At 60.3% G+C, this 19,953-nt stretch overlaps 1 protein-coding gene and 1 non-coding gene across 4 annotated transcripts; one reads left to right on the forward strand and one right to left on the reverse strand.

The window, feature by feature from the left end:
* Positions 1-2,242: 2,242 nt before the first annotated feature.
* LOC118602567 lies at positions 2,243-2,361 on the forward strand. The gene has a single exon (XR_004950730.1). It is a non-coding gene; the product is annotated as a 5S ribosomal RNA (ribosomal RNA).
* Positions 2,362-14,230: 11,869 nt separating this feature from the next.
* Positions 14,231-19,758, reverse strand: MYL3 (myosin light chain 3). Of its 3 annotated transcripts, none has more exons than XM_016141381.2 (7): positions 19,553-19,689; positions 17,444-17,471; positions 17,177-17,326; positions 16,209-16,382; positions 15,187-15,264; positions 14,671-14,713; positions 14,231-14,471 (listed from the first exon to the last, which is right to left on the reverse strand). In XM_016141381.2, the coding sequence occupies exons 1-6, from the start codon at positions 19,682-19,684 to the stop codon at positions 14,685-14,687; spliced, it is 591 nt and encodes a 196-aa protein (XP_015996867.1). In that variant the 5' UTR covers positions 19,685-19,689; the 3' UTR covers positions 14,231-14,471; positions 14,671-14,684. The 3 variants fall into 3 exon arrangements, with proteins under 3 accessions (XP_015996867.1, XP_015996868.1, XP_036074372.1); XM_016141382.2 differs by having other exon boundaries at positions 14,231-14,545; XM_036218479.1 differs by having other exon boundaries at positions 14,231-14,713; positions 19,553-19,758.
* Between the last annotated feature and the right edge of the window lie 195 nt (positions 19,759-19,953).

Raw genomic sequence — 19,953 nt, forward strand, 5'->3', positions numbered from 1 at the left:
AATGCCTACAACTTCACAAAACAACAGCAGCAAAAAAAGAAAAGAAAAAAGAAAAAAAAAATTTTAAATGAAGGAATTGAATAGACATTTTTCCAAAGAAGATACATAAATGGCCAATAAGCACATGAAAAGATGCCCAACATGATTAATTATTAAGGAAATGCAAACCAAAACCACAATAACACTTCACACCCAATATGATGGATAAAAATAAAACAAAAAAAAAAATACAACAACACAGAAAATAAGTGTTGGTCAGGATATGAAGAAATTGGAACCCTGTGCATTGCTGATGGGAATTTAAAATGGTACAGCTACTGAGGTAAGCAATATGGCAATTCCTTAAGAAGCTAAACACAGAATTGCCACATGATCCAGAAATTCCACTTCTAGGAATATACCCAAAAGAATTGAAAGCGGGGGACTCTAACATGTATTTGAACACCCATGGAACTTGTGAATGTTCCATGGTAAAAGGGACTTTGCGGATGTAATTAATGTTGAGGACCTTAATGAGGATGTTTTCCTGGGCTACCTGGTGAGGCCAGTATAATCACCTGAATCCCTAAAAGTGAAAACCTTCCCTTGGCTGTAGTTAGAGGCGACACGTGACTATGGAAGACAGATTAGAGAGCTGCCACGTTGCTGGCTTTGTAGATGGAGGAGGAAGGGCCACAAAACGAGTAATGCAGCTAGCCCCTAGAAGCTAGAAAAAAGCAAGGAAATCGATTCTCCTCTAGGCCTCCATGAGAAATGGAACCTGCCGACACCTTGACTCTAACCCTCTGAGTCTTATTTCAGACTTCTGGAAGGCATACGGTGAAGTGAAAAGAGCAATACGCAGAACGATGTATACAGTGTGATCCCCTTTGGATAAGAGCAGAAAGCTCATGCTGCATTCAGAGCTGGGTCTCTATCTACATGCGGGGGCCCAATAAAGCATGATGTCTCAGTGTGATTGCTACCCCAGCAAAAATTCCTCTTCTCTGCAATTACCTACCTCCACTGCGTGCCCACAGGTCTCTGAGAGGTGAAACCACTCCGTTGCCCAACTGTAGAGGTATCCACCATTATCCCATCCAAAGTGATCACTGTTCGGTCAGGAACAGCAGGTGACCCAGTACCAGCCGGTGAGATCAGGGAAGGCTTTTCCATGACCGTAGGAGACAAGGCCTCCTCATTCTTCTCAAAAAGTTTCCAACAGCACCCCCGCTCCCATCCCCCTGAGAGTGACTGGAAATAAGTGGGCTCCCTGGGCTGGTGCAAGTCCACAGGAGCCAGACTCTGATGTCATTGATCCTGAAGGTGACAGAGCATAGAGAAGGAGTGAAATAGAGGCCCTGGGTTTACCCACTGAAGCCACTTGACCAATGCATTCTTGCAAGGCAGCCATCCGTGAGTCTTCTTTACACACACAGCCACTTGACACCAGTGCTCTGTTCCTTGCCACGGAGCGCTTATTTTTTATAATCCCTCATTTTTTAACTTTTTACCTAGGTAGTCTACGGCCATGCCACCCTGAATAAGCGGGATCCCGTTTGATCACGGAAGCTATCAGGCCTGGGTCAGGCCTGGTTAGTACTTGGTTGACACAGGCATTCATTCGACTGCCCCTGTCGCAATCTGCCTATGACCCTCCCAGTACCCACATCCACACCCCGGCCCAGTCAGGGGACCGAGTCTTCTGCCCCCGACCCCAGGGAGGACAGCAAAATTACATGGTAGAGACACCTCTCCGTGAGGCTCTTTTGAAAACTTAAACTGTCATCTTTATGAGGGGAAGGGAGGAAAGTGGGGAGAGAAGGGAGGGCGAGGAGGGGAGGGGAGGAAGAAAAGGCAGGAGAAGGAGGGTACTGGAAGGGGGGAGTAGAGAAGGCAGAGAAGGGAAGGAAGGAAGGGGAGAGGGAAAAGGAAGGAGATGAGGGAATGGTAGGGAGGCCAGGAGAAGGGGGAGTGGAGGGAGAGAGGGAAAGAAAGGAAGAAACCGAGTTATACACAGGCAGGAAGATACAAAACTCATCATTTGTGGGAGATATAATTGCCTTCTAAAACAAATCCAAATGAGCCAGCTGAAAAACGAATAAAACTATAAGAGAATAAACTAAGAGGGCTGGAGGAAAGGATCAATACACAAAATCAATAACTTTGCATTCTGCAGCAATAACAAATTAGAACATAAAATAAGGGGAAGGGAAGATATTCTGTTAATGATAGCCACACACATTTTAAAAATACCTAGGTAGTCTGCGGCCATGCCACCCTGAATAAGCGGGATCCCATCTGATCTCAGAAGCTAAGCAGGGTCGGGCCTGGTTAGTACTTGGATGGGAGACCACCTAGGAAAACCAGGTGCTGTAGGCGTAAAAAAATAAAAAATAAGGGATGGTAAGCTGACAAGGTCCTCGCAATCTGTGAGGTCAACCAAGGGTTGCCTCATCTAAAAAATGAAATAAAATAAAATATAAAAAAATAAAAATACCTAGGAAACGGCACAAAGCCTTGCGCCATCTGCCTGGCTTCCTCTGACCCTTCCTCAACACTCTGCTCAGCCACAACTGGCCTCCCTGATGTGCCTCACGATGGGCCCCTGCCTCCTGGCCTTTGCACTGGCCCTACCCTCTACCTCCACATATCCATCCACAAAGCTCATTTCTTCGCTCCTGGGTCAATACCGGGATCAGCAAACTCTTTCCGAAGAGGCCAAATAATAAATATTTTGGGCTTGGTGGGCCAAGAGGCAAAATCAAGACTATTATGCAGGTTCTTACATAACAACAGAGAAAACAAACTGCCACGAGCTGTTTACTGATGAGATTTGAAATATAATAAGAACTGAGTATGGTTGTTTTTGTGTTTTTTCTCATACAGGTCAACTAAGGACCAGAACGGAATTCTTTGAGAGGGATGACTTCAAAGTCAGCGTTCCCTACCATGGAATCCATTGCAGATGCTCTTCTGTAGAAACCATTCTCCGCTAAGAAATGCTGGGCCAGGTGTGCTCTGTACTCAAATGTCACCCCCTCGGTGAGGGTCTCCTTGGACGCCCGCTGGAAATTGGGGCCTCCCCTTCCCCTCCGCCCGCTCGATCCCTCTCATCCTCCTCTAATATGCTCTGCAGCGCTTCTCACTATCCGGCATCCTATGGCTTTCACTCACGCGTCCGTTGGCTGTCTCGCCCTTCCGCCCGTCTGTGGGTAAACTTTATGCGGGCAGGGTCTTTGTCTGTCTCCTCCCTGCCATACTCCCAGCACCTGGAACATATCTGGCACAGAGTAATACTCAATAAGCATCTGTCGAATGAATAAATGAATAGAATCATAGGGAAGAGAGAATGTGTTCATACCTCTAAGTGCTTAGAGAATTGCCTGGCACAGGCTGTGCTCAAAAAAGTATTCGCTCCCTGCTACTGGTACTTCCCAGAGGGGCCTCTGCATCTGTAAAGTGCAGGTCCCAGAGCAAACCAGCGAAATCTTCCAGCCACTGGATAGGTCCACCGCGCGGCTACCTGCCTGCGTCAGCTCCCACCTCCCAAGCCTGCTCCAGGAAGCCCAGGCCTGATGCCTGGCCTCTCAGCTGGGAGAGTCCCCTCCTCCTGCCCTCTGGAAGTCACTGTTCCTGGGGTCCACTTGCTCTCCCTTGCTGGTCCCCCCTCTAATCCCACAGCAGCCCCATCCCCCGGTGGAGGAAGTAAGAAGTGCAAGGTTGACCGGTTTGCCAGAATCACACGAGACAGGGGTAAAGTGAGCCCAGGGCGGGGCTCAGACGGGGCCCAGGACACACAACAGAGCAGATAGACAGATGGACAGATTTTTGGATGAGCCAGCAGCTGAGCTGGAACTAGAAACCAAAGCCCCTCCTCTCTGCCGACTTCTCCGCAAGGCCAGGCGTCAGGGGCTCACTCAGGAGCCGGCTCCCGCCCCCTGGCCCAGGGCCACCCGTCATCCCCGTGAGGTCAGCCACCGGCCCGCGATTTCGGGGAAATACCAGCTCCTGATTAAAAACAGGCGGTGGTCAGGCCCCTGCTGCTTTCCCAGTAGAAACTAGGGTGTTTGTTCCGAGAGAAACAAGTGTGGGCAGGGCCTGGCCAGGGCCCCTAAGGCGGGAGGCTTGAGCTCCAGTACCTGGTCGTCCCGGGAAACCCGGGGTGGGGGAGGCAAAGGGAGAGATCGCGAGATCTGGGGAAGGGGCAGCCTGTAGGGTGAGCACAGGGAGTTGAGCCGACCAGGGAGGGGTCGCGGGCTGGGGCCTGGGAACCACGCGGGGTGCGGCGGGAGCGCCTTCGCCAAGACACCCCCACTGGAATCAGGCCGCGGGCGGGGCCTCGGGGCTGGCCCGAGGGGAACGAGGCCCTCCCCTTCCGGGGTGGGCAGCCCCCGGCCCCAGTCCCTCCGGGGCCGCCAGCTCCTGGAGCCCGCGCGGGGCGCCCTGCAGGGGGCGCCCGAGAGCCGCCTCCCCGCGCGGACCGGGGCCGCGGGGCCGCCCGGCATCTGGAGCGAGTTAGGCCCGGGCGGCCTGGCGGGCGGGCGGCGGCGTGAGCTCATCGCGGCCCGCCCCGCTGCGGTTTCCCGGCGCGGCGAGGGGGACGGAGCACAGAAGCGCCGCCGCGGGCCGGCCGGGGGCGCGCGGCGGGAGCAGTGACTCCTCCCGGGATGTGGGTGTGAGCGGAGAGGCGGCCGTGTGTGTGTCACTGGCCCGTCGCCCGGTGCGGACCGAGCCCTGAGAGCCGCCTGCCAGCATGTGTCACAGTGTGTCGCGGCTTGTGAGGGTGTGTGTCCCCATGGGGGAAACACTGCGTGTAATAAGTTGCACACATCCCAGCACATACTTCTCATTTTGCAGAAAAGAAGGCCAAACGCAGAGGAGGGAGAGGGCCAGCCGGGTGGCACAAGGCTGGGACTCCTGGCCGCCTGCCCCGAGCCTGCGCCCCGCCCCTGCAGAAGCTGCGAGCCAGCCGCGTGCCCCACAGTGCCAGGGGCAGCGCGGGGCGCCCACCTCCCCTCCCCTCATGCACAAACCTAGCTCCCGGTCACTGCCCTCCAAACCCACACCATTCCTCAGGACCTCAAGTACTCTTCTTCAGAGGGAGGGAGAAAGCCCCTCACACCAGGGTCATGGCTAACAGTGACTCACACAGAGCACATAGGGAAACACAGACACACATCTGGATAGACTCGCATGGAGACACACACCAACACACATGTAAGGGACACTCTCATTAATTTGGACACCAAGCCCGGAGAGTCAGCAGGCAGGTTGCAAAGTGGTGCCAAGGCTTGGAGAGGTCTCTTGGTGAGACGCCGCCATCCCTGCCAGGGGTGGGGAGCAGAACAGACTGGAGACCACTGAACCTTCCTTCTTAGAGTCTCCGGGTTCCTGCAGTGGCCCCGAGGATGCTGCCCCAGGAACCAGAGTGGGAGCATCACCAGACATGGAGTGGGGACCTCTGAGTGCCCAGGGCGCCCCCTACCCATCAGGTCGGTCCTCATGTTAGGCCCTCACCTCGGGGACCTACCATCCCAGGTTTGGGTAGCCAGCCATAGCCCCAGCTGTGCCAGAGACCTCAAGGAGGCGACCCTGGCCACTCGGCACCCACCAGCCTTCCTGGCTGAGCTCAAATTGTCATGCCGCCACCCTCCCCACTTCACCTCATAGTTGGGTGGCGGCTCTGAGACAAGGACCCTGCCTGCAGGATGGGGCGCATGAGTCCGTCACTCTTAACTATTGTTCCCAGGGCCCAAAGCTCATGTTGGCAGAGGGCTGGCAGTGCTGGCCTTGCTAGAAATCTGGGCCAGCGTGTCCCTATGGCGTCCCCACCTGTGGGACAGAGAGGACACCATGCCTTGGCTAAGCCTCCGCAGGGAGCGTAGACTCTGCGGGATGTGCCTTTACCATAGCCACTGGGTTCTCAGCTTCCAAGACACTGGGGAGAGCTGGGTGAGGAATTTTTTTAACTGGAATGACTCTGGTTTGCATAACCAGAGCCTCCAAATTACTTAGCAAAACATGTTTGTTTTTTAATTAACATGTGCTTGAAAAACAATGGTTTTAATTAAAGTGAGTGGGGGAGAGAAGGGATGGTGGGGGAAAATATTTCAAGGAGCTCCAAGTCCCGGGCCAGACTTCTTGAAAATAGAGCAGAAGCCTCGCTTCAAGCCAGCAGAAGCTGGGAGACCAGGATCTCGGGAAGCTTACACCACCCCCACCTGCCTCTATGCCTCTCCAGCGCCGTGGCTGAGAATGTGCCCTTTTGCGGACAGTGTTCTCACTTACCCAGAGTTCCCTGGGCCCCTCTGGGATGGGGCGAGCTTTTAGAAAGCAGTCGTGGTGGGTAAAGGAACGGGGGTCCACAAAGTATACGAGAGAGGGGACAGCAGGAGCAAAGACCTGAGCATGGGGGTCTCCTTGGGGGAACATTCAGTTCACTGGGGAGGGAGAGAGAAGAGGTCGGGGGGAGGCGGCCCACAGAACATCTAGATTCCCCCAGACCCATGGACCGGAAAGGTAGGGCTGGCCGTAGATGTCCAAGCCGCAGGGAGATGGGGAAGGGGTCGCCGAGCTAAGGACAGGAACAGAGGGGTGAAAGGGAGGGCGACACTACTTGGGGCGGAGAGATGGGCAGAGGAAGGGGAGGGGCAGTGAAGACTAGAAGCAGGAGGTGGCCTGGGGCCCGGGAGCGTGCCGGTCGGTGGGAGGCTGATGGGCAGGGCTGCAGGTTTGATCCGTCCAGCAGGGGGCAGCGTTTGCCCCATCGTCCTGCATGCAGGAGGCACCCACCCAGTGGGTGCTCAGTAAATGCTTGAGGAAGGGTGAGAAGGAGATGGTCGCTCTCCACGTCGGCCACACCTTCTCCCCTTTCTGAGCTTCTGGCGCCAGCGCTGGGGTGCAGGCCAAGGTCAGAGGCCAGCATTGAGATGGTTCAGCACTTCTACCCACTCACCCAGACGGCAAAGGAAGATTAACGGGAAGCCTCCTCTGGGTAGTGAGGCTACCAGAGGGGTCGTCGGGTCAGGTGGCCCCAAACCCCCAGCTCCCAACGGTCCCACTCAGGATGCTGTTCCTCATTAGGGGCCTCCTAGCCTCCCCCACCCCACATGAAACGTGCCTCCCTGTACTTAATTCATCATTTTCCGCCTGGGTGGGAGGCCTGAGGGGGTTATTTTTTCCCCTGAGCTCAGACATTCCTAGCTTTATTATTCTCCACATTTCAAAGCAGCTGTCGCCTCCCCTAACCGCCCCCAGCCCCGAAGCTCAGAGCCCAAAAGGGGCCTCTCCAGAGCTCAGAACACCAGAGGCCTCTTCACTCCCTGCCCAGCACAGGAGGGAAACTAAGGCCCAGAGACAGCGCCCCAAGGTGACCTGCAGGGACCTCCCCCACACAGGCTGCACCTGAACTGACCTCTCCTCAAGCTTGGATCCTCTCCTTTGTACCCTCCTCATCACCCTCCCATGACCCTGCATTCCTTGCCTCTGCCCACGCCGGGCCACCTTCCACGCAGGTGACTTCAGGGGCTCCTGCTACAATGCAGAGAGAGCCATTGCCTCCCCATTCCTGCAGCAGGTGCTAGGACAGTTCTCAAGGTCCCTGCCCTGCTCAGAACCCTAACAAAGTGAGCCCCCACCTGTGTGAGTGGTTTTACAGAGGGCAAGCCCATCCTGGAGCAAGAGACTGACCTAGAAAATAGCAGGAATGAGGTCAGCCTCGTGGACCACTGAGGGGCCAAGTGCAGGGAGAAGCAATTTGGAAGAACTAGAGAGGCCCCCGGAAGATTTTCTCCCCAAATCAGAGGGCTGCCCTGTCTAGCAGAGCGGTCTCGACAGAGGTGAGCTCCCTGTTGCTGGGGGTGTTCACGCAAGTAGCAGCTCGCCAGACTCGCCACGGAAAACAGGTTGGCAGGCCCCCTCCTGCCCACCTTCAAGGTCAGAGTCTGGGGCTGGCAGGCACAGTACCCGCTCCAGATCAGTGGAATAGGGAGGGGTCCCTCCTCTCTTACGCTGGCTGACCCAGAGCCACCTCTGCCTGGTGCTATGGAATATGAGTGCTTCGCCCCGTTGGGGGCTCCCAGCTCAGGGCCCTTCCCCTCGGGCCAGGCCGCGCAGAGGGCATCCTGCAGCTCCCGGGGTGTGCCCAGCTTCCCCTCTCGTCCCTCAGCCCCGAGCACTGTTTCTCTTCCCCAGGAGAGAAACCGCCGAACGTCCTCCTTCCGCAGCGGCACCACCCCATCCCCCCCTGTGTACGAGAGGTCACTGCCACCGGCCTCCCACCTCGGACGCAGGCTCCGGAGGCAGGAACAGGGACGGGCATCCGGTGGTCGGGGGACACTGGGAATCTCAGGATTCTGGATATGCCGATGCAAAGAGTTGAGGGGCCCTCACTCAGGTGTCCTGCACCCCAGCCCCCACCTCACCAGCACCTGCTTGTCTCAAGGGCTCGTCTGCACTGTCCCTTTTCAAGTCTCCACTCCCCACTCCATCCCAGCCGGAAGGGCCAGGCGGCTGTCAGTCATCACAGGCGGAGCACAGTTGGCACGTGATAATTACATGATGGGTGGGTGGGTGGGTGGGTGGGTAGATGAATGAGTTGATTCAATAAATCCTGGGCCGGGAAAGGAACCGCCCCATTCGAGGCTCTCTGCCCAGGGGTTTGAGAAGGTGTTAATTGCAAGATTAATTGTTAATTGTGAGATTTCCTTAAAACTTAAAACTTGACTAGTAAGGTCTTAGTTTGCCAAACGGCCGCCAGCTACCGCCACCATTGTTTTATAAACAAAAGGATATTCTCGAGGCGAAAAATAAAAAAGTAAGTAGGATGTCATCTCAGAAGAAAGACAGGCAGGCCTCGAAGATGCATACATTGAGCTTCATAGAAGACACACAACGAGGGCCTTATCTTTCTCTCATGGAAACTCCTGGACGTTGTCACAGGTTGTGCCCTGGGCCTCAGGGAAAGGAAGCCCACGTGCCTCCAGTCCCTCCCAGAGCAAAAACCCCTTCTGCAGCCCTCCTGACTGGAATTGGCCCCCTTTCTTCTGACACACCCGTTGGGACAGGGTTCTCGCTACCGACCCCAGTTAGCTGGGAGCTGCGGATGTCGTGCTATAGAACCTTTCGGTGGCTTCCACGGAGAGCGGAGGAGAAGGGGAAATTCACCAGGTGGGAGTGAGTTGGAAGAGGTGCTGAGGGCGGGGAAGACGAGGCACCGGACCCGGGCACCGGAACGGCGGGGATAAGGGGGCGATCTATTCAGCCAAACCGAAGTATAATAATCAGGAAGCCGGCCAAGACCTGAGACTTCCCGGGGGGCAGCGTGTCCCCCATCTCTGCGGTCTCAGAGTCTTCCAGCTACCTCGCCCCTCCCCCCAGCCCCCCAGAAAGGCTGTGAAGCAGCCGTGCCCATCAAGGCCTCGGTGGATCGTGAGCTATCCGGAAGCCAGAGAAGGGAACAAAATTGGAAGAGAGCGGTGGACCCTCAGGTGTCCTCGGCCAGGGCAGGCCGGGGCGTCCCCCGCGCTCCAGCCCCGACCTTCTAGGTCCTTCCCTGTCCACGGGTCTGGCTGCCGAGCCCGGAGGGGCCTGGAGGGCGGTCGGCCCTGGGAGCCTCACGCGCACACGCTCACACACGCCCCACATTCCAGCTGTGCTCCGTCAGCATCTGGGCAAACCAGGGTTGTGTGGCTTTGGGAGGACGGGAACCAATAACCCCCGAACTCGGGCAAGGGCAGGCCTGGGGCTCATTGGAAGGGGCTAGGGAGAACCCCAGGGAGCCACTTTAGGGCTGGGTCACAGGGTTCAAGGGCTGGGGTTTTCCTGCTACTCTCTAGGGTGACGGGGTCAGCACTCCCTGTCTTGCGACTGGCCCTGGACCCAGGCAGGCTCATCCTTGCCGTCTCCCCTGAGCCCCCGCCCCACTACCCCAGGCCTCAGGACCAGCAGCAGAGCACTCCAGCCTGATACCCCCAAGCACCCACTTAAGCAACAGAAGGGCTGCCTGTGACCCCCGCAGCCCAATTTCTTTTTGCCCCTTCTCCTCCTCTCCCACCTCTCTCCACGCCCCCTCTGGTCTCATACCTTCCGTTGTTTGGATCCTTTTACTCCGCCCCCTGATTTCTCTTAAGATCTTTGTCAGCTGCCAGCCCCTCTGCTGCTGAGGGCTTTGAGGCCCTAGAGCTCGGTTGCTCACACCCGCAGTCAGAACTCTTTCCTTCTGGTGACCTGGTGAGATTTTCTTCCAGTGCTTGATTTCTCCAAGACCCTGCCTGACTTCATCCGACCTCGGCCTGAACATCTGGGCTTCTTGGCCCCCGGCTCAGTGACCGCGTATCCCTGTGGATGGCGTCTGGAGACAGGACACAGGGTGCGGCAGGCTGCCGAGAGCCGCAAGCAGCCAGCCACACGGGGACGTCAGGGCAGAGGAAGGATGCTTGGTTCTGGGGTCCTGAGCTGATCTCTGCCCCTGGTCCCCAGCCCCATAGCTGGCCCACTGACCCTCTGGTTCAGGCTAGCCCAGGACTGGAGAGGAGACTATTCCGGCCACCTTAGAGAGACCTCAGAGATCCGGCCTCGGGCCAGATGGGTGAAATGAGGCGGAGAGAGACTCCGGGCTGATCCCAGCCTCACAGCCACGTGACCTGGCCCTCGGGGCATGGAGGGGACCAAGCCGACAGCAAGGCAAAGCCCTTGACCTCTCGCGTCCCTCTCCACCAGCCGCGGGGCCCGCAGGCTGGACCACCCTGCTTGAGGGGGGAGCTGGGACCAGTGTTTACGCAACTGCGGGGAGGCCACAGCCTGGCTGGCAGTGCCGCCTGCTCAGCGCCAGCCCTGACTCAGCAGAGTCCCCCAGCACGCACACACGGAGGGCACACACGGGCGCGTGTGCGGGCAGACAGGCACATGCATGCACAGGTGCACACGCACGGCACTCACGCTCACGGGCACACCTGTGGACACCAAAGAAACACGCACGGGTCCCACCGGGCGAGGCGGGCGGGCCCTCGCCCCTGCAGCCGAGTTCCACCCTCCGGGTCGCCCACCCCACCCGCTCTGACACTCACACCCTCAGCCAGTGACCCGAGGCCCCGAATGGCAGCTCACCCGTGGTCAGGACAGCCACATGCAACAGGTCAATGGCCCCAGAGCAGCCACAAGGCCACGGCCGGGACAGAGACACACACTAAGTGGACTTGAGCCCGCACAAGTGGGACCCGAGAGCCCCAGCAGAGCTCGTCAGACACCACAGCCCCAGCGCTGCCCCCACCAGCCACCCCCAGCCCGTCCACTCCCAGTCCACGCAGGAGGCTGGTGGGAGGGGCCGCAGAGGGCCTCAGGGGCGTGTGTGGGAGGCTCCCCTCCACTGCCCAGCCAAGCCATGTGGGATAGTGGCTCCCAGGGACGAGGGGGCCTGCAAGAAGAAGGGTATGTTTCTGGGAGAGGTAGGTGCATTGCAGGACCATCCTGGACACCGCAGGGGTGGGCATTCTTAAGAGAGCAGGACCCTTATCCCCTAGGACTCAGGATTTACGTGAACTTGGAGGCAGGGCCCTTCTTGCCTGGGCTAAGAACAGGCTGTCCCTGCCCGCAGGACTTCAGCCCAGGGTGGGCATCCTCGGGGAGAAAAGGCCGGGACCACCCAGTCCCCTGTGGCCCCTGGAGACTTTTGAAGGGGAGCTCGGCAGTTTCTAGGCGTGGTGTCCAGGTGCGAGGTGGCTGGGACAGGCAGGAGCTGGGGGCTGCCCCGAAGGGCGTCACATGGCTCCCCATCCTGACCATGGCCAGCGGGCAGTCCTGCTCTCTCTGCAGGGGTCTTCAGCCAGTGACTGGCCAGGGGGACTAGCCAGAGTCCAGCAAGGTCACACACACGCACCTGGAGAAACCCCACCAGCAGAGGCCACCACGCTGAGGCCACAGGTGCCTCTGTTCCCTGCCCCAGACTAAGTTCCACGGAAGGGCAGATCACGGCCCGTCCCCTCCTCCTGAACCGGATCTGGGGCGGCGTGGGCTGCGTCTAGAGAGGAACAGAAAGCCTCAAACTCTGCCCGAGATGTTGCTGAGAATGTTTTGTTTTTATTTTAAATGACCTGAAATTAGATCACTTCTCCCCATCTCTCCACTGGGCCAGGAGGACATCTGCTTCTGTCCTGGACCCTCCTAACGGGTCTCCCTGCTCCTGCTGGTCCCCCAGCCTGTTCTCCATCCAACAGCCAGAGCGATGCTGACAAAACATCGATCTGCCCAGAGCGCAAGCCGAAGCGCCTCGCACGGCCCGCGGGTCCTCCGTCACCTCTCCGCTCCCGTCCCCGGGCCTTTGCGCCCTCTCCCTCGGATGCCCGCATGGCTCCCTGGCACGGATGCTGAAGTCACCCACGCAAGTGTTCCGGCCTGCCTAGGGGGCCCTGGCCCAACCCCCGCAAGCGGAAGTTGGCGGACGAACATCTGGTCTCCTCACCCCTTGGTGGGACGACTCCACTGTCTCCTGGAGGACCCCAGCGGGGCTGGGCCCCCATCGGCCCCGGGGCCCAGCTGCTCTCCCGTGCTCCCTAGCATTGCCTCCCAAGGAGACCACTTGCGTTCAGTGCCTTGTCTCAGCTCTGCTGGGGAAGCCCAGCCTAAGACACTCCATCTTTCCTTTCCTTTTTCCTTTTTATTTACGATAACTCCCCTTCCTCCTCCCCGCAGCCCCTGGCAACCGCCATCCTGCTTTGTGTCTCTACGGATTTAACTACTCTTAGGTACTTCACTTAAGTGGAATCGCAGAGGATAATTGTCCTTCTATGACCGGCTCATTTCACTTAGCATAATGCCCTCCAAGTTCGCCCACGTTGTAGCATGTGTCAGAATTTTCTTCCTCTTTAAAGCTGAGTAATATTCCACGGTATGCACATGGCTCATTTTATTTCCCCATTCATCTGTTGACGGGCACCGGGGCTGTTTCCACTTTTTGGCTATTGTGAGTAGTGCTGCTGTGAACATGGGTGTGCAAGTATCTCTTCCAGTCTCTGCCTCCTGTTCTTTGGGGCGTGCACGTAGAAACGGAGTTGCTGGATCATATGGTAATTACTTTTACAGTTTTTTGAGGCCCCTCCACACTGCTGACACTCCGCACATACCCCCAACACCCTCAGGAAGCCTGATCCGCCTTAGAACCCTCCCTCAGACTCCCACATACTGCATGAGCGGACGCACCCACATCCACATGAGGCTGTGGGAACGCACCCCAATGGGGTTGCCCTGACCTCCTGGGCCCTCAGCCTGCGCTGCTTCCTACCCTGCATGGCCCGCTCCTCACTCTGAGCCCTTGATCTCCCCTGTACCCCCTATTTCTAGGGCCCCAGCCTGTTCTCAAGGCACTGCTCTTTCTTCCTCCCCTTCAAACCCACATGTATCACCTCCTCCAGGAAGCCTTCCTGCGCTCTCCCCACTGGGCTCTAACGGGAGGGGGGTGAGAGGCCCTGGCCCCAGAGCAGGGTGTGGGCGTTGGGGCTGACGTTTGCCGAGATGTGTGCATCTTCTCCTGTCACTGCACACGTGGGGACTGCACACTTGTCTTCCACTGAGAAGCCCGAGGCTGCGGAAGCCACTGGGAGACCCCGATGCTGCCCCAGTAAGGCCTTGTCCTCAGGCCCAGAGCCACAAGTCAGGCAGACTACCTCGGTTTCCCCATCTGAGCCAGGCAGGGCTCTACGGCCTCTTCAGCTCTGACAGACAGCCTGGGGACAAAGCCAGCTCCTGCCTCACCGCCCGATCCCAGTACGATCCAAGTGAGGCCATTCCCTGCTCTGGGTCTCAGTCTCCCGAGCCGCGGCACAGAGGGCTCTGGGCCAGTGTCCCGTGGCTCCCTGACTGCTGGCCACGGATGAGGCAGCTCAGACAGTGCTCCCAGAGGCACCCCTGAGGGGGAGGCCACAGCACGGCTGCTCTCTCCAGAAGGGAAAAGGGGAGGGCAGGGCATGGGAGGGCACCCAGGCCTCTGCTGGCTCAGCCCTGCTCCCGCCCCAGGGTCCTGGGGGGCAGCCTCACAGGGGTGGCACACCAGATGGCACGGTTTTGATCAGAGTTGTGACGGGGCAGTTTGGAGTGAGTACGAAGCATTTCAGAATGACTCCGTTTTACCCAGGGCTTACCACGTGTGGACTGTAATGTTTGCAGAAGCCAACCAAAGGGCCACAGAGAGAAAAGAAGGGATGAAGGAGGGAGGGAAGGAGGAAGGAAGGGAAGGAGGAAGGGAGGAGAGAAGGAAGAGAGGAAGGAATGAAGGCATTTATTCATGGGGCCCAAGGGGTTGGGGACAGAGGCGCAGTGACCGGTCAGTGCAGCCTGAGAGGGGCGGGCATGACAGCCACGCGGAGGGGCCTGCAGGGCTGTACAGGGAGACCTGACGCAGGGGTCTCGATGCCCTCCCCTCCTGCCCACCACTCCAGGCCACCGGTGTCGACGTCAGAGTGGGAGATGATCCACCCCAGCATGGCGCCCCGGGCTCCCTGAGAGCAAAGGGGTCACAGGTTACAGTGGAGGGGGTCGAGCCAGGCGGCAGGATGTCAGCAGAGAGCTAGAGCTGGTGGAGAGGGGAGGGTACAACAGGGCCGTGGGTGGCACAGGCCTGAGAGGGACGGCGAGGCTGAGATCACGGAGGCGGCACAGGCGGCGGCATGTGCGGAAGGGAGCGTGGGGGGCGCTCACCTGGGGCGCACGGTTCAGCTGGCCATGATGTGCTTCACGAAGGCTGGAAGCAAGAGGAGAGTGGGTGGCGAGGGCTCTGCGTCAAGCGGCTGTGGGGCGGGAGCCTAGCCGCCGGGCACCCCCAGGCCCCGCCCCGCCGAGCCCACCTTCGCCCCCAGGCCCCGCCCCGCCGAGCCCGCCTTCGCCCCCAGGCCCCGCCCCGCCGAGCCCACCTTCGCCCCCAGGCCCCGCCCCGCCGAGCCCGCCTTCGCCCCCAGGCCCCACCCCACCGAGCCCACCTTCGCCCCCAGGCCCCGCCCCGCCGAGCCCACCTTCGCCCCCAGGCCCCGCCCCGCCGAGCCCGCCTTCGCCCCCAGGCCCCCCCCCCCGCCCCGCAGAGCCCACCTTCGCCCCCAGGCCCCGCCCCGCCGAGCCCACCTTCGCCCCCAGGCCCCGCCCCGCCGAGCCCGCCTTCGCCCCCAGGCCCCGCCCCGCCGAGCCCACCTTCGCCCCCAGGACCCGCCCCGCCGAGCCCACCTTCGTAGTTGATGCAGCCGTTGGAGTCTTCTTGCCCGGCCATCAATTTCTCCACCTCATCTTCCGTCAGCCTCTCACCTGGCAGGAGGTGGGAGGCTGAGTCAGCACCACCCGGCAGTTCGAAGCGCAGGAGGGCCCCGCTGAGCCCTTCTGGGTGGCGGGTCTGCCCGTCCAACGTTCCCACGCCCCACGTCGGCACGACTATCGCTGATCACAGGCCCTGGCCAAGACCCCCGTATCTGAGACCAGGAGACTCAGTGACAAGCCAAAAAGGGCAGGGCGTGGGGTACAGCTCTGTTGTGCCCTCCGAACCTGGGTTCTGTCTATAACAGTGCCATCGTGGTAGTCAAGTCACCAGGGCACACTGTCCCGGATCCTCAACAGGCCGGCAGGGGGAGAGCTGGGAACCGTGAGAGCCGACAGTGGAGGACCAGGTGCCGCGGCCGCTGTTCCCAGGTGAGTCGGCCACTTTCCTGCCTCTGCTTTGGCGTGTGCTGCGCTGCGGTTCCCCCAGCAACACCCAGACACACACGCGCGCACACACGCACCCCTCAGCACAGGTCTGAGCACACAGTCGATACTCAAGAAACAATTGCTATAGCACGACGTCCTTTGGAGAAGAGGCTGCCCTGCTAGCCTGGCACCTGATGGGGAGGGTCAGGATGCCCAAGAGGCAGGCGTGTGACATACTCGGCCACTCAGGCGACGTGGCCTTGGATCTTGAGCTGGAAGCACTGAACGCCAGGGCTGAGCCGATCCTCCGGACGGACGCGCGGCTTTGCCCGCCCTGCCCCCACAGCTGCTCCGTGCCCCCCCCCCCCCGCCCCCCCGGGTCCTGTGAGCGGCACCAACATGCTCCCTCCAGCCCCACCTGAATTCTGGATCCCCCACACGTCTGTCGCCTGCCACAGAGGTGCCCTGACTGGGCCACTCTCCATTCCAGAGGAGAGGCCGGCCCGGGGCGGGGGGTGGGGCGGACAGGATGCCCAGGCAGGGGGAAGGGGAAGGGGGGCTGCCCTCACCCAGCGTGGCCAGCACGTGGCGGAGCTCGGCGCCCATGACCGTGCCGTTGCCCTCCTTGTCGAAGACCCGCAGCCCCTCCACGAAGTCTTCGTAGGTGCCCGTGTCCTTGTTCTTGGCGATGTGCTGCAGCATGGGCAGGAACGTTTCGAAGTCCATCATCTTGGTGTTGAGCTCTGTGGAGAGAAGGCCCCGATCCCCCGCTCTGAGGGGCAGGATGGACTCGCGCTTCCCCTGGCCTCGTGATGAGGAGCTCTTGCCCTCAAAGCACGGGGCACCGGTTGGTCACTTCCGAAGGACTCCCCACCACCAGGCGCTTCGCGGTCCACCGAGAAACGCATTCCTTACGAAGGCTTCCTGTCCAGAAGCAGGGTTTGCTGCAGCGGCGCCTCAGGGGGGCTCCGGCTGGCACCTCTGCTCTCCTTCTGGGAAACAGCTTTGCTGGTGTCATTTTCTCGTAGACCCCACCCCTCCTCACCCCCTGAGATTGATCAGGAACAGCTGAGGCGATAGAGGCCTCCCTGGGACTTCTGAACCTGTGGGGAGGGCTTGGGACTCACTCCTCCTTGGGACAAAGCGGGCCACCCTCGTTGGCCAGGGCGATGAAGGAAGCTGTCCCTGACCCACAGAGGAACACCGAGACGGCCCAGAGGGGCGGGGAGAGCCCGGGCCAGCCCTCACGCCAGCCCCCCAAGCTCGCCCGCGCTGTCCGTCTCACTCCTCTGTGACCAGGAGGCCTGGAGCGTCGGCCCGGGGCCAGAGGGCGCGGGGAACCATCACTGCTCCTCACCTTGTCGCTATCACCTGAGACCCTTCTCAGTATCCCCACCCAGACGAACGGGGGCGTGAGGCCAGCACACAGCAGGGACGTTCCTGGTCGTCCCACCACAGATGGCAGACTCCCTCCACCCCCCGGCAGTTTCCCCGGGGACTGGCACCCGTGGGCAGAACTCGGGCCGGGTGTACCAACCTTCCTGCTTTGGCTTCCCCAGCACACGGAGCACCTCAGCCTGTGTGGGGTTCTGGCCCAGCGCCCGCAGGACGTCCCCACATTGCCCGTACGTGATCTTCATCTCACACTTGGGCGTGCGGTCGAACAGCATGAAGGCTTCCTTGAACTCTGCGGGGAGAGGGCGAGAGCTGTGGGCTCCCCACTCGCCCACGCGGGTGGCAGGCCACTCAGACCAGGGACCCCAGGCCAAACCCTGCATCCCCCTGCGCTTGAGACCCCACTCACCTTCAATCTGCTCCGGAGTAAACTCGATCTGAAAGGAAACCGCAGAGATTCTCAGCGCCTGGCTCAGAGGGCGGGCCCGGCCTCGGCCTCGGCCCCTCGGCCTACCCAACCTGACCCCGCCTGATCACGCTGAGGTCAAGGCTCCCGCCCCCCTGCCGTCCACGTTGACACCCTCCTGCCTCTTTACTCTTCCCGACCTGTCAACCTGAGGGTCTTGGGTCTCCGGGGACCCAGCCCCTGACGCCTGCCTAGAGGGCCACATCAGGGAAAAGGATGAGGAGGGAGGCCAGGGGCCCTCAGTCTCCAGCGCAGGGTGGGCCTTATCTGATGCCCCTGGCCCTGGACAGGTGTCTCTGAAGCCACGAAGTCTGGCCAGACTGGCTTTGGCATCCCACCAGGCCCGGGGCCCCGTGGGCAGGGCCGCCCACATGAATGAGATGGAAGGCCTCGTTTCAGCAGGGCGTGTGCGCGGGTGATATGCGTGTGCGCGTGCATGCGCCTTCACGCGCGTGAGCACGTGCACGTGTTTGCCTGTCCCTCACAGAGCCCTCAAGGCTGGGCGCTGTCACTCACGTGGCCTCGCCTACACCTGGGTCTTGCACGCCCCCAGACCGTGACCCTGAGGCAGCACCCAGGCCTGCAGCACAGCGGGGAGCCATGCTGCTGCTGCCCAGGGCTTGCTGCAGTCACATCAGGGCCGCCCGAGGTCAGAAGGCCTCCTGGTTTCCCCCTCCTCACCCGATACCAGGTCTATTTTTATCACCGCAGTCACTTGCCCCAAGGTCAAGGTCGCAGGAGGGAAAGGAGCTGGGGGAGGGGGACGGGACTGGCACCTCTCCCACAGCTGCCCCTGGGGGCCCTGCTGACCTCCACGGTACAAACCAGTGACAGCGCGCCCCACCTGGTGGGCCGCCTGGCCCCTGAGTGCTGTCTGCCTCCCCCAGGAAGCCTGCTGGCATCAGGTCCCCTAGGCTCCTGGCAAAGCCCCCTGCCCGTCACCTGCTACCGTGGGGGAGGGGCGGGGGGGCACATGAGGGGCCTCACTGTTCTCTCCTCTTGGAGGGGAGCATATGCCAACCTCAGGTCTGGTGAGACTGGACAATGCCACCATGAGCCCAGGCTGGCTGCACCCTCACCGGGGGCAGGGGGGCTGTGGAACGCAAGCCTGGGTCCTGGGGGTCTTCGGGGGTCAGGGAGCCAAGCCCAAGGCCTCAGCTTTTAGGCGAATGGTTCCCAACGGCCTGTGAGGGGGACTTCTGCCCCTTTCCACACCCGAGGACACCAAGCCTCAGAGCAGGGGAGGGATTCAAACCCACGTCCCAGGGACAATTAGGAACCTCCGGGAAGGACCCTCAGAGAGCAGCTGGACCTGCGCAGGTGGCTGCAGGTCCTGCTGGGCTTGTGGGAGCCATGAGGGGCGGGGAGGGCTCCCCCTCAGCCAGCGGCTGGGGTCCAGCCAAGGACGAGGAACAGGCAGGACACAGGGCGCGTGCCATGACGCAGATGCCACAGGTGGGAGCCCTGGCTCGTCCTCCAAGTTTAGACCCCGAGAAAGGTTCCTGGGGCCTCCGGTCACAGCTCTGAGAACAGCTGCCTACATGACCTCCCCAGCCCGTGCCTCGACTTCCCCACCTAAAATCTGAGGCCCTCCCCACCCTGGGGGAAAGGCACCTTGGCAGGAGTGAGGTGACTCTGCCTGGGCAGGGGTTTCCCCAGCTCCCCACCCTGTCCACCCTGGGGGATGTAGCATGGACTCAAGACCCCTCGGCCGGACGGATGAGGAGGATCCTTGCCTGGATATGGGCCTGGGGGCAGGCGGCTCCAGGAGTCCCCAAGGATGTGAGCTCCAGGGAGAGGGGCAAGGGAGAGTCAGTTTCCAAAACCACCAAAAAGACATCCCCCTCAGAGGCACTGGGGCGGCCGGCTGCTGTCTGCCCTCCCCCCTCCCTCCCCAAGCCTGGAGCCCCCCCATCCCCCCCCCCCCGGGGCTGGTCCGACTTCTGCACAGAAGCTGCGAGCTTCAGCTCACTGATTGCTCTCGGAGCCTGGCCTGCCACCCTGGGATCCACCTACCTGCCCTACCCTTCCTAAATCGGGTCCTGCACTCACCTTGATCTTGGAGGCATCAAACTCTGCCTCCTTGGGGCGCTCAGCCTCTGGGGCAGCAGGAGCTGGAGCCGCCTTGGGGGCTGCTGCTGCCTTCGCCTCTTCCTTCTTGGGCTCTGGCTTTTTGGGGGCCATGAAGGCTGTGAGCACAGAGAGGGGTGTGGAGAGGAGGAAGCAGACGACAAGGTAGGTGAGCCTCCTTTGCTCGGGGCCTTTATCCCGCCTGGACGCCTCATGCCCCCAGCCCCACCCCCACAGAGCACAATAGGGACAGGGCCATAAAAGGACATTGGCCAGGCTCAGGTGCTATTTCGGGGCCTGGGAAGGGCATTGTTCAGGCTCAGAACGGGTGGGGAGGGCTGCCCATTCCTCCCAATCACCTGTTGAGCAGGGAGGGGGAGGGG

This window comes from Rousettus aegyptiacus, unplaced genomic scaffold, assembly GCF_014176215.1.
Source record: "Rousettus aegyptiacus isolate mRouAeg1 unplaced genomic scaffold, mRouAeg1.p scaffold_m13_p_4, whole genome shotgun sequence".
Classification (NCBI taxonomy): domain Eukaryota; kingdom Metazoa; phylum Chordata; class Mammalia; order Chiroptera; family Pteropodidae; genus Rousettus; species Rousettus aegyptiacus.